Source organism: Lactuca virosa, chromosome 5 (assembly GCF_052849685.1).
Source record: "Lactuca virosa cultivar CGN04683 chromosome 5, Lactuca_virosa_CGN04683_v6, whole genome shotgun sequence".
NCBI classification, from domain to species: domain Eukaryota; kingdom Viridiplantae; phylum Streptophyta; class Magnoliopsida; order Asterales; family Asteraceae; genus Lactuca; species Lactuca virosa.
This window is the reverse complement of record NC_136430.1, coordinates 183,570,202-183,583,976: the sequence shown is the minus strand read 5'-3', so window position 1 is coordinate 183,583,976 and position 13,775 is coordinate 183,570,202. Positions and strand designations below refer to the sequence as shown.

The window sequence follows — 13,775 nt, the reverse complement described above, 5'->3', positions numbered from 1 at the left end:
GATCCAGTCACAAAACGCCTCGTAACCACCATACTGAAAAATATAACAGGAAGATATCAGACAATCCGCATCATAACTGGGAACCAACTCCCGACAAAACCCTAGGGGTTGTGACTTCCTTGCTACGCGTATGGGTCTTGTGCTTTTAGTAGTACGGGCCCATACTACCTTCTACACCTACCTATATTTGTCTCAAGTATCACCACAACGCCCTAACAATATACATACCCATGGTGGTCGCTCAACCTCACTCCTAGAGGAAGGCTAACTGTCTTACAGCTGACCTACCAGCGTCACACAACCCACCTATCAATGAAACTTCCACCAACCCTGCAGCACTAGTGTATGCTAGCCATACATAACACTGGACCCAATAGAATTTCGAATATCTGATCCTACCATAAGCCCCCAATCAAACAAGAACAGAACATAAGGCCAAACCAAACATTCTCAGGCTATAAGATCTTAATTATGTACAACTGTGATGCATACACAAGTAACTATAGTAATGATGTCAATCTCATATAAGGAGAACCCTAGGCTAGCAGGCATCATGTAATCATGCAATTCTATCATGCAATTCCTGAAGATCCCTAGCCTAGTACTAGCATGTTGTTATAACATATCACATAATCCAATAACTGTATGGTATTTTGGGGTCTACTTCTGGCTCCGACTGATCGTACATCCTCCATCCTCCTTTACTTATTTGGAAAACCATTTAGAAACCATTTTGAAAATCTTTCCTTGATTTGAGACTGGATTCACACGAATGTTCCTCCAATTCACTCAAACCAAGGCTCTGATACTAACTTGTAACACCCATAAAATTCATGCTAAATTTAAACTTTTACAGACATTTCAAAACCATTGAATCATTACAAATTTATTTCCAAAATGTATCATATCAAAGTTTTTCCCAGAAACATAAAAAAAATATGAGGAGCTATACGATCACGCCTTTGCCTTGCCGCGATCCCCTAATGTACCTAAAACAATAAACTGAAACTGTAAGCCCGAGAGCTTAGTGAGTTCCCCAAAATACCCATACCCACAACAATACACATATAATCATCAACATCATACTATGGGTCCAGTCAACCTCGGGATGAAATACCCCAGGCCCACAACCAACAGGTTGGAATGCCCACATACTATGAGTCCAATCATTTCTCGGGATGGAATACTCACGGCCCACAACCAATAGGTTGGAATGCCCAGGTCTATTGTCTTTCGCATAAAGCAGATAAGCCTCAACCGCCAAACAAACATGTGCACATATAACATATAATCATATAACAGTTTATAGACAAACAAACCGGTCTAACGGATCATAGCCATATAACACACAATACCATCCTATCTACCAGGATACCGATCTAACAGATCATACTAGCATAACATAACCAGATAACAATCCAAATGGCCAACCTTGGTGCCTTAGACCCTTGAGTATAGTGAGGATAACTCACCTCGCAAGTAGTGCCGAAGTACTGTAAATCTCTGATTGCTATCTCACTGGGAATCCCAAACTATTACATAATAAATATGAAGTTAATACACAACATAACCTTCTTGACTAAGTGTCCACACAATTCATTAAGTCCATTCTCTTTATTGGGCCAAGGCCCAATACCAAGTCCTTAACTTGAAAGTCCTTATGTAAAGCCCATTATTGGCCCAATTTACCAAATTGGGCCCAACTCCCTAATTGGGCCTAATCCCAAGGTCCATTATCAAAACATGGCCCAAAACATCTTATTCATAATAGTCCAGCAAATGCCTAAATCCAATTAGTCCAAAAACAACCCAAAACCCGATGCCCAATTGTCAAAGACCCAACAGAGGACGTACACGGGGCGTACTCCTCTGGTACGCAGGGCGTACTCGTCCGTATGTTGACCACCATCGGGGTGGTTGACCTAGTATGTTGGGCGTACTAGATTTACGTTGGGCATACGCGATGGTTTGCCAAAATCTTATTAAGTGCTTAATGGCTTAAGCACTTAAGCCCAAACTTCAGATCCAGTGACCTAAGGTGCCTAGGACTCATAAAGTTACGAACTTTATCACCTTGCACATCCATAAATCTCTTAATACTTGGTCTTAATCCATTAAGACCTTCTTATTCGATGCATGGGACACATTCAACTAATGGGACCTTATTTTTATCACTTAGGACCCTTTCTAGGGTCTGGAAGGACAGCTTATAGTGACCAAAACGTACCATGCACCATATTGGGTTTTTGGGATAAGGAATGTGTCAAGAAACTAAACAATGCAAGATCTACTAAAAATAGTTGCCAAGCTAGAAGCTTTTTACCTTCTGGAGTTCTTCAATCACAAGAAAACTTCAGATCTACAAGTTGGCCTTCCTTCTCCAACTATTTGATGCAATGGCTTCACCTTCAAGAGCTCCAAACACACACTAACTCACTCTCACACACAAGGTTAGGGTTTGGGACGTTTCTGAAAGATGGAGGCTGGGAATGATGAGAGAAAATGAGCCATAAGGATGTTTATATAGCCCCCAACCCGAAATATTAGGGTTTCTTCCTGTCATTAGTACGCCCAGCGTACACAAGTGTACGCCCAGCGTACACAAGTGTACGCCCAGCGTACCAAGGCGGACCTTAGTACGCTTAGCGTACTCTTATGTACGCGCAGCGTACTCCTTCTAGGCCCAAGTTTGCAAACTTTGCCCTTAAACTTATCATGACACTTCACTTCCAACCCCAAGGACCATAATTGGCAAGGTAATGATAGAAGAGGGTTCAAAATACCTGTAAAATCTCGGGATGTTACAAAATTAGTACTCAAAATGGTTTTATTAACATGTTACAAGATTAATGTATTATTTGGAAATCATATTATTTATTTAGTATTGATCAGAAATTAATTTGGTGATCATATGAGACTGTTTAAATAATTGGGGACTGATATTGCAAATCATTGATAGTTGCAATTGGGCCGATGGACCATCTTGGAATAAGGTTGGAAGAATTCTATGGGAAGCCCATAAAGAATTCGTCTAAGGGCTATTCTAGAAGATGTCCATGGGCTGCTTAAGGCTTAAGCAGTCATATTAGAGTTTCCAACTAAAACCCTAGCAGCCACAAGTATAAATAGACCCCATATCTAAGGATTTTCGGCCTAAGCATTCAAGAAAGAAACCCTAGCCGAAATCCTTCTCTCTCAAGTCATCCTCCTTGCATTGGGTGTTTGTGACTCCATTAGAGGTGCAACACTTGGGGAACTAGGCTTTCAGAAGTCAAGATCAAGAAGGATTAAACTTTTTATTGCTACATAACTAGAGAGGTAAAGATTCTAACCCTAATCATATGTGATTTTCAATATATGTATGCTAGTCATAGGGTTATTGCTTTGGTATTCATAGTTGTATGTTCAAATTAGAAAACCTAGATCCAAAGCAATTAGGGGTGCATGTACACCATAGGATTGATGTTATGCTCAAAACCCAACAGTGATATCAGAGCCTAGGTCGTTTTTCTATTGAATAGATGCGAAAGTGAACTGCCAAAGATCAGGAAATCAAAAAACTTGTTGTCTGACTAGCTTACTCGCCGAGTCCATGTATGGACTCGACGAGTTGCATGAACTCGACGAGTTCCATAGTGGACTCGACGAGTTGAGTGACCTGGTGCCGGGATTTTCGAATTTGCTGGCCAGATTTTGATTAGGATAATTACCAAAATTCGTTTTTCTTTCCTAAATTCGATTTTTTATGATTGGTATGGATATCATTATCAAAATTGGTGGATATAGTTAAATATGGATAAGAGAGGATTATTTTGATTCAAATATTTAACCTAGTAATTTTGGAAAAGTTTTAAATTACACCCTTTAGGTTTTAAAGTTTAAGTCTGAAATTAAAAGTTTTAGTTTTTTGAAATTTAAATAGTTAAACCTTAATATTTTGAAAAAGTTTAAAAATTTGTCCTCATGTTTTGGAATTTAAAATTTAATTAAAAGTTTTAATTTTGAAATTTTAAATTCTAAAACCCTAGTACTTTGAAAAGTTCAAATTACACCCATATGGATTTTATTAAATTAATTAAGTGTTTAATTAAACAAGAGAATTAATATATCCATAACAATATGGTTTAAGTTTAATCAAATTAAAAGTATAATTTATTAATAGATTAAACCACTTATTATTTTAAAAGTATAAAATACACCCTTATACTATATAACATCAAAGGTCTAATATATTATATATGTATAAGTAAAAGGTCAGTCTTACCGTTAGTATGTCTCATTCACAAAGCTGGTCTATAAGGGTGTTTAAGGAAGCGGCTTGTAAAATGACCACCATTGGGTATCCACTCTTACCCAATGCACCCTTGACTAGTGGAGGGTCGTTAGCCGAACGGGTAGAATAGGACACAACCTTCCATTATAAGTATAATAAAAGACGAAGTAACTAAACACTTTTATAAATTCCCAAAATCTTAGTTACATTAGGAAAATGTGAAGTTGGTGTAAATCCATGAAATTGCACATTGCACCTTGTTGGTCATTAATGGAGTGTGTGTGGTTAACCGGCACACTAATATGGGGCTAATGAAGGATGGCAATGGGTAGCTCGTAGTTTGTCATAGATCAATGGAGCATGTGTGGTTCACCGGCACATTGATTAGGTGATAAATGACTTCGAGAGTACCATGCTAATTTGCATGGTTATTCACACCTTGTTTGTGATCCTCTATATCCCAGTCACAAACTTGAAGGGCATAATCGAGATTAAACATGCTATTGAAAAGTTCAATGAATCTCAAAAGATCTAGGAATTTCAATTCATTTAAAACCTAATTTTCTTTTTCGTTTTTCATGGTTGAAATTGGAAAATTGTCATTTACCTACCTTCAAATATTTTGCAACTGGATTATGGCATCCCTCTTCCGAGTTGTAGAATATTGTGTTGGGTCCTAGCCTCAATATTTCACTTGGGTGTTATATTAAAGACTTAAATCAACTAACTTGAATTTCCCCCTTTTTGTAGATGTCAAAATCTAACAACTATGGTCTTCCCGAATCCTTTGGAAAAAGCTTTCCATATGAAGATGTTTTTCCACGATTGGATCGTGGAAATGGAAATCATGCTTCACTTCCTCCACTTCCTCCAATAGTTCCCCCTGACCCACGTGTTTGTCGACTTGAAAAGTTCAAGGTCACTCAAGCCCTGTTGGCTAGCAAACACAAAGATGGAAAGTCTATATGTGCTCACGTCTTGGAGATGAAGTTACATATTGACAGGCTGGGAATGTTGGGTGTTGATGTCTCAAGGAAGCTGGATGTTGACTTGGTTCTTCAATCACTTCCCGAATCATATAGTGAGTTCATTAAAGATTACTATTTGATGGACCACGACATGACCCTCATTGATCTTACCTATTTGCTTATTGCTGCTGAATCAACAATGATTTGGCGCACTGTAAAGCAAATTTGACTGGTGGATCAACCTCCCAAACATCCATGGACATTGACAATGGCAACATTGCAAGTCTTGAAAAGTCTTCTCTTCCCAATGGAAAGGGATTGGCCATCACTACAACAAAAATACCCTTTAATGACACGCATTGCGTGTCGAAAAAGCCACATATGACACATAAATATGTGTCAAGGAAGACCCGGTCATAAAGGAAGATGACACATTTGCCTGTCGTAACCTTACGCCTCGCGTTTACGACACACAATGCGTATCATTAAACTCTCTGTCATAAATGAAGATGACACCCATTTGTGTGTCATAAACTTCAGCAGTAAATGAAGATGACACCCATTTGTGTGTCATAAACTTCAGCAGTAATTTACGATATGCCTTTATGACTTGCCTTTACGATACTCATTTACACATAATACAAAAATATGGAAACAAATATATAGCAAACAATAAATTTCATCCAATAACATCATGTCAAACACGTTATCAAAAAGTTGTAATACATTGATATTATGAGGATCTGATAGTAAATTTGTTATTAAGGGATTTTTCCTAACTATATAACCTTATACTACATTGCTATTAAGGACTTCTTGTTTCACATATCATGTCAAACAAAATTCTCCGTGTCATTGGTTTGCCACCTGGTCTACCAGGTAAAAATGTTGAACTTAGTGTCATGGGCGGCTGTCCACCTGACGTGGATGGCAAGTAAACGCTTGAAGCATTGCCCGACTTTCCATCCTGCATAAATAAATGAGTTTTGCATATATATTAAAAAAATCCATAAAATGATATATATGTGTAAATAAACGAGTTTTGCATGTATGTGTACAAGTGTGTGATTAAATAAATGGATATGAGTGATGGGTAAACCTATTGCTCTTTGACATGTGTGGTGAGACTAGTGTACCCGGTTCCGTTTCCATTTTCCATGGTTACACCGGGTGAGCCACATGACGAAACTACCCCTTGAAAACTCCCTAATACTTGTGGCTGGGTTTCAACAGGATTTTGCCCCTCTTCGGCTAGTTTTCTAAGCAGATTTGTGACTGTAGGAAGAAACTTCGTGGATAAAGACAGAATTCCTAGAAGCTGTAAGCATAAAAAAAAGATATAAGAAACAGGAAAAAGAATAAATAATAAATAAATAAATTGTGAACTAAGTGGGCCAAATTGTGAAGTATGTTGCTATTATATGACTTTATGATTTGATATAGTTAGATGGAATGGAACTCACCATGTCGTTGCTAAATTCACCGCATATGTCTAGTTGGACCCACAAAGCTTTGAAAAGAAGATAACCCACAAAAATAACAAGCAACCATAATGGATTCCTGCAAAACAAGACAATGTGTGGTGTGAATTGTGGATATTATTGACTAGAATGGATATCATTCTCTCAAATGCAAAACTAATGCTTCCTGTTTTCTGACTTGATGTTTATGAAATACCACTTAATGTTCCAGCCATTGATTGATGTGACAGCTGGCGGAGTGCAGAAAGAAGTGATTTTGACTGTAGATATATGCATCAATCCAGAGCTTTCAAACAACTTCACAAAAGAAAAAAGAAGAGGTTAGTAAATTAGTTGTCACCTCAGAATTTAAAGATGAGAGAATAATGAATTCACTATACTGGCCAAATGTTTCTCTAGTAAGCTTTGAGACAGCTGCAGATGCGTCCTGAATAAAGAACCACCATTTTAAAAAATTCAGGTTTTAATTTATTGATAATGGGCCAAACAGTTGATTTAGAAAGAAAAATATAGATATAAAGGAAATGGGTCAAATGAATAAAGACAATTATTGATAATGTATTGAATATGGTTAGAAAAATGGGTCAAATGAATAAAGACAATTATTTTATTTAATACAATTTTTCTAACCATATTCAATACATTATCTCGTGATAAAATTTAAAACAGAAATACACAAAAAAAAAAGGTATTGATGGGCCAATGTGACCAGTTTTCACCCGCGGCTAAAAATTAAAAAAGTACTCATTTTGACCTGTTACCCAACCCACCCGTTTTACCACCTCTGAAAGACTTATTATTTTTGCCACATCATCTTTATTTAACAAAAACCAATTATCACAAACCATCTCTAGTAGATTAACCTTTTACCAATTACCAGGAAGGCATGAAACATAAGCAGAATCTTAGAATCACTTCACTTCATTCATAAAACTAAAAGATATGAGTAAATTTACATTTTTGGTCCCTCAGCGTAGCTGGTTTTTTCAACTTTGGTCCCAAAAAGTTCTCTTCCAAGTTCCAAGTAAAATGGAGTAGGGACCAAAAAGGTTACAAGAACCTCAAATAATGACCAAAAAAATTGCAAAAATTTGTGATACTTGGGGATCAAAATGGTAATTTACTCTAAAAGATACCTGGGAAGCAATGGCTTGAGTAATAGTATACTCTGTCTCTCTTTTAAATTGGCTCCATAATGATTTACATTAAACAGGAGTTATGAGTGTGTTTGTTGCTGGAACCTGTTTGCACGCACATAATACACAAAATTCAATTAAAAATAATCATTTACACAGTTGTGAATACAATGTACAAATAATTACCTCTTCCCATGTGCGGGAGACCAATGGGTCCTGCATGGGGGTATTCTTGTCTTTTTTTTGATCCACTAACGCTAGGACTAATGCGTCCCCAATCTTATCACCATGTACATCCAAACCACTTGCAACCCAATACAGACATCAACTTTAAAGACTGAAATATAAATATACATTATAGATTATTAATTTATAATAGATTGAATGATTGACTTCAGTCTATTTCAAAACCATTTCTTCATTGGTTTTTTTTGTCCATTTCAAAACCAGAAAGTGCATCAGAAAAGTCAGAGATGGTTGTTTTGGTTTCTTGATGAAAAAGTTTCCTTATTGCAGGCCAGGTGTCATCACCACCTCTTTCTAGTAGGGCGGCAACTAGTCCTTCCAATGTGACTTTCAATTTCGACAGAAAACAGAAACAAAAAACCAATGATAACTTAAAAAAAATCATATTTACACTACAAGAAAAGCATCCTTTACCGACGACATCTATGCCGACGACAAAGGTCGTCGCTAAAAGGTTAGCTATACCGACGACATGTCGTCGGTACAGGGTTCTGAAAAGTTTGACCAACTATCTTTGACCTGCACTCTATTCCGACGACTTATAGTTGCTATAGATTAAGCGGGAACGAAAAGCTTTTTGGCGGTCTACTGAAAACTTATGCCGACGATATGTCGTCGGTATAGGTTACGGATTTTATAATTTTGATTTATTTATTTTCGTTTGTGCTGAAACAAAATAACGACGGTGTTTTGTTGATATCTATCCAGACGACATGTGGTCGGAATAAGAGTTGGCGATCCGCGTGAAAAATCAAACCTGGGAAAAATCGAAACGACGTAGTTTTTTCTAACCCTATACCGACGACATGTCGTCGGCATAGGGTTTAAACCTAGCAGATCTCAGTCAATCGACTTCATTTGCAGCACAACTGTGTTTTGTTTCTCTGTCGATCTCTCAACGAAGAATTACCCCTCCGGCGACTCTCCTTTACCGTCGACAAGCTCGTATTCTTCTTAATCCTTCTTTTCTTCTTTGTTACTGATTGCTCAAGTTATTTACAACAACTTTGGGTCGGTTTTTCTTTCTCTGGTTGGCCTTCACAGTCTGCATAGGTGGATCTGTACCGACGACATCTATACCGATGACATTTTTGACTTTTACCGACGGAGCTATACCGACGACTTTATACAGTCGACAAGTCGTCGGTGTAGGTTTTACCGACGACATGTCGTCGGCATAGGTGCTGTAAAAGTCGTCGGTATAGGCCTCGTTCCTTGTAGTGTTAGGTAGTTTGTCTACAAGCACCTACAGGCATCCATGAATAAATGGTCAAAACAAGATAATGCATAAGTGTCATTCTATTTTTCCTTACATGTATCTCTGTAAGTTTCAACATGCTATCCAACGTGAACCCAATTGCAGACCCTAAAACAAAACTAATTTTTATATTTTCATATTACATGAACAAGAAATGGAAAGAACGAATATTCTTCATTACTAAATCTGATTACATCCCTTTACTATATATCCAACAGTAGTAAAATAGGAAATAGAATAACTTGTATTGTAAAATTACTAATCTGCCCTTCTCATTCTCTAATATTCCCCCTCAAGATGTATCTGAAGAATAAATATTCTTGAGAAACATCTTGGATATAAAAGGTACAATCTTCGTGGAAGGCAACGGTTTTGTGAACATATCAGCTAGTTGAAAAGCTGATCGAATTGGCATGAGTTTAATAGATTTGTCAAGCACTTTCTCACGAATGAAATGACAATGTATCTCGATATGCTTAGTACGTTCATGAAGCGTGGGACTAGTTGCATTCTTGACAGCAACATCATTATCACAAAACATCAATACAGGGGCATTTTAGGAAATATTGAAGTCTTTTAGCAACTGTTTTAGCCATATCAATTCACACGAAGTAGATGCCATAGCCCTGTACTCTGCTTCTGCAGAGGAACGAGAAACAGTAGGTTGTTTCTTGGATCGCCATGAGATCAATGAGTCTCCTAAGAATACACAAAACCCAGTTATGGATCTTCTGGTGTCTAAACATCGACCCCAATCTGAATCACAAAAAGCCTTCAATTGGAAATTTTATTGTTTGGAAAATAAAACACCTTGACCAGGACTTTGTTTTAGATAGCGCAGAAGACGTTTAGTTGCATTCATGTGAATATCTCTTGGATTCGACACAAACTGGGACAATTGTTGTACTGCAAAAGCAATATCTGGACGAGTTATGTTGAGATAAATGTGTCTTCCAGTTAGACTTCCGTAAGAAGTAGGATCATCCAAAAGAGTACCATCAAATTCATTCAAAGGTTTCCTTGGATCCATTGGAGTATTAACTGGTTTGGAACCCAATAATCCAACATCATCAATTAGCTGTAATGTATAATTTCTTTGGGACAAAAATTCCTTTAGATGATTTTCCTACTTCCAATCCAAAAAAGTAACCCAAATTGCCTAAGTCCTTGAGTTTAAAAACATGACTTAACTGTAACTTGAGCTTGGCAATTTCAATGGAAGACGAACCCGTGATGATAATGTCATCAACATACACCAACAAAGTAACATAATTCTCATTTTGACCTTCGTGAAATAGTGAATAATCTGATTGGGATTTAGTAAAACCCACTGAAAGCATGAAATAAGAAAACTTCTCAAACCATTGTCGTGAAGCCAGTTTCAACCCATAGATAGATTTGTGAAGTTTACACACAAGCTTAGACTTTGAACTTGTTGGTAATTGTTCCCCCTGAAGATGAATACCAGGTGGAATGTCCATGTAGACTTCCTCATGTAATGTGTCATTAAGAAATGCATTATTAACGTCCAATTGGATTAAATCCCATGACTTTTCAGCAGCTATAGCAAGAAGCATCTTTACAGTGACAAGCTTGGCCACCGGTGAATAAGTATAAAAAAAATCAACCCCTTCTTGCTGTGTAAAGCACTTAGCCACCAAATAAGCTTTATGTCTTTCCACTTGACCATTTGATCCACATTTGATTTTATATACCCAACGACATCTAACTGAATTTTTACCAGGAGGTAAGGGCATAATGGTCCAAGTGTTATTTGCTTTCATAGCAGCCAATTCAGATGACATGACATCTCTCCATTCTTTAAAATGACTTGCTTTAGCATATGAAGATGGCTCAACATTAGCTGAAACATTCATAACAAAAGCTTTGTGTGTAGAAGAAAGCTTGTCATAAGAAACATAATCTTGGATAGGATAAGAGCAATGTGTATTTTGAACTGCATTATAGTGAAAATATCGAAGGTATGATGGCTGTCTTCGTGGTCGAGTTGACCTTCTAAGAATTGGTTAAACCTCTGCAACAATTGGCTCATTATCTTGATTATCATGTGTGTGAGTGGTAACATTTGGAACTTGGAGATTTTCAATACTTTCATCTGAAAGAACTAATGGCACCACAATTTGAGAAAAATGATCATTAGACTTGATCACAGAACCATCTTGAAAGGGAAACAAATCTTCATGAAAAACAACATCACGAGAATAAAACATCTTATTAGATGTTAACAAATCTTCATCTCTGGTGGATACCCCATAAAAACACATGTTATGGCTCTAGGGCTGAATTTTGTTCTTTGTGCAGTGAGAGTAGATACATATGCAAGACAACAAAAGGTTCGAAGATGTGAATATTCTGGTTGTTTACCATACAATCTGAAATATGGTGATTGATTCTTGAGTAATTCAGAAGGTATTCTATTGATGAGATAAGAGGCTGTAAGAACACATTCATGCCAAAATTGATCTGTTATTGTAGCTTGAAACATTAGAGCCCTTGCAATATTTAATAAATGTTGGTGTTTGCGTTCAACAACTACATTTTGTTCAGGTCTAGCAACATATGAATGTTGATGTAAAATGCCCTTCTCATGAAAGAAATATTGAAAATCCAATTCTTTTGCATTATCTGAACGAAATTTCTTTATACTCTTATTGAATAGATTAAAAATCATGTTGTAGAATCTTGGAATAACTTGTTGAACATCTGACTTGTTTTTTATGAGAAAAATCCATGTATATCTAGTGTAGTCATCCACAATTGTTACAAAATAACGAAATCCTTGAGGACTAGGTATATGAAACGGACCCCATATATCACAATGGATCAAATCAAACGATTCATTACACATATGATTCATAGAAACAAATGGTAATTTCTTCTGTTTAGCAAGGGACAAACTGAACAATGAAATGGAGAAGAACCATTTTATTTGGAAAAGTAACAGTATAATTTTTGACCTTTCTTTTGTTGAAGAACATGTCAAGATTATGACAAATATGTTGAGTAGCACCAGAATCTATAACCCAAACTTGAGAGTGATTACCATTATGAACATATAAAGAAGAGAATTTACTTGTAGTAGTCTCCTCATTTGGATTAACAGATATCATGTGACTTGAAAGAGAAGACATCAAGTGTTGGCCCTGAGCTGGAGTGAATCCTTGAAACATATCATTTAAGGACCGATTAGTTTGACTTTCACCATGGTCAACAACAGCAGCAGTGTGATTGACTTTTCCTTTTGACTTTTATCCGGGTCGATAACCATGTATTTTGTAACACTTATCAATTGTATGCCCTTGAATCTTGCAATTAGAACAAAAAGGACGATCTCTGCGAACATTGGTTGAAACTTGCTTGCGATTATTCGATTTAGCAAGAAATGCCATTGAATTGTTGTTTTGAGTATCATTAGAAATTGATTTATGTTTCTCTTCTTGAGCCACCAATGAGAAAGCACGGTTGATATCTGGTAATGGATCCATTAACAATATTTGTCCCCTAGTTTGAGAAAACGAATCATTTAATCCCATTAAGAAATTCTTCACATGTTCTGTTTTGAAGTATTCCTCTATCTTCTTGACACCTTCACAATCACACTTTCCACATGAACAATGAGGCCGATAATTGGACAATTCTTCTGATAGAGATTTGAGTTTGGTGAAATAAACACCAACTGGATCTTGATTTTGACCGAGATTCATTATTTCTCTCCGAATCTAAAAAACACGAGGACCATTGCTTTGTTGAAATCGATCCTTAAGATCATTCCAAATATCGAAAGCAGATTCTGAGAACATGATACTAGCAGAGATTTCCTTTGAGACAGAATTAAGAATCCATGATATGACTAGATTATTGTTACGCATCCATGAATTATACATCACAACATCAGAAGAATTTGGTTTAGGAAGCGATCCATCAATAAAACCGACTTTATTCTTGACAGATAATGCGATTAACATAGCTTGACTCAAAGAAGGATAGTTCTCACCTATCAATGGTTGAGAAACCAAAACAAAACCAGGATTATCTGAGTGATGAAGATAATACGGATGTAAACGATCGTTAATCGGAGACACTGTTGAACCAAATGAATTAGATCTAGAATTTCCAACAGTCGACATTGGAACAGATGAATCGATATAAGGAAACAATAATCTGACAATCAAAGAAAAAATGATGAAATTTCAAGAACAAACAGCGAAATTCGAGCGATTCTACTCTGATACCATATTACATGAACAAGAAATGGAAAGAACAAATATTCTTCATTACTAAATCTGATTACATCCCTTTTCTATATATACAGCAAGAGTAAAATAGGAAATAGAATAACTTGTATTGTAAAATTACTAATCTGCCCTTCTCATTCTCTAATATTTCATGAGT

The 13,775-nt window shown here is 36.6% G+C and overlaps 1 protein-coding gene across 1 annotated transcript; it reads right to left on the bottom strand.

The window, feature by feature from the left end:
* Positions 1–12,631: 12,631 nt before the first annotated feature.
* LOC145112112 (uncharacterized) lies at positions 12,632–13,087 on the bottom strand. The gene has a single exon (XM_079048322.1). It carries the CDS (start codon positions 13,085–13,087, stop codon positions 12,632–12,634), a length of 456 nt encoding a protein of 151 aa, XP_078904448.1.
* Positions 13,088–13,775: the final 688 nt, after the last annotated feature.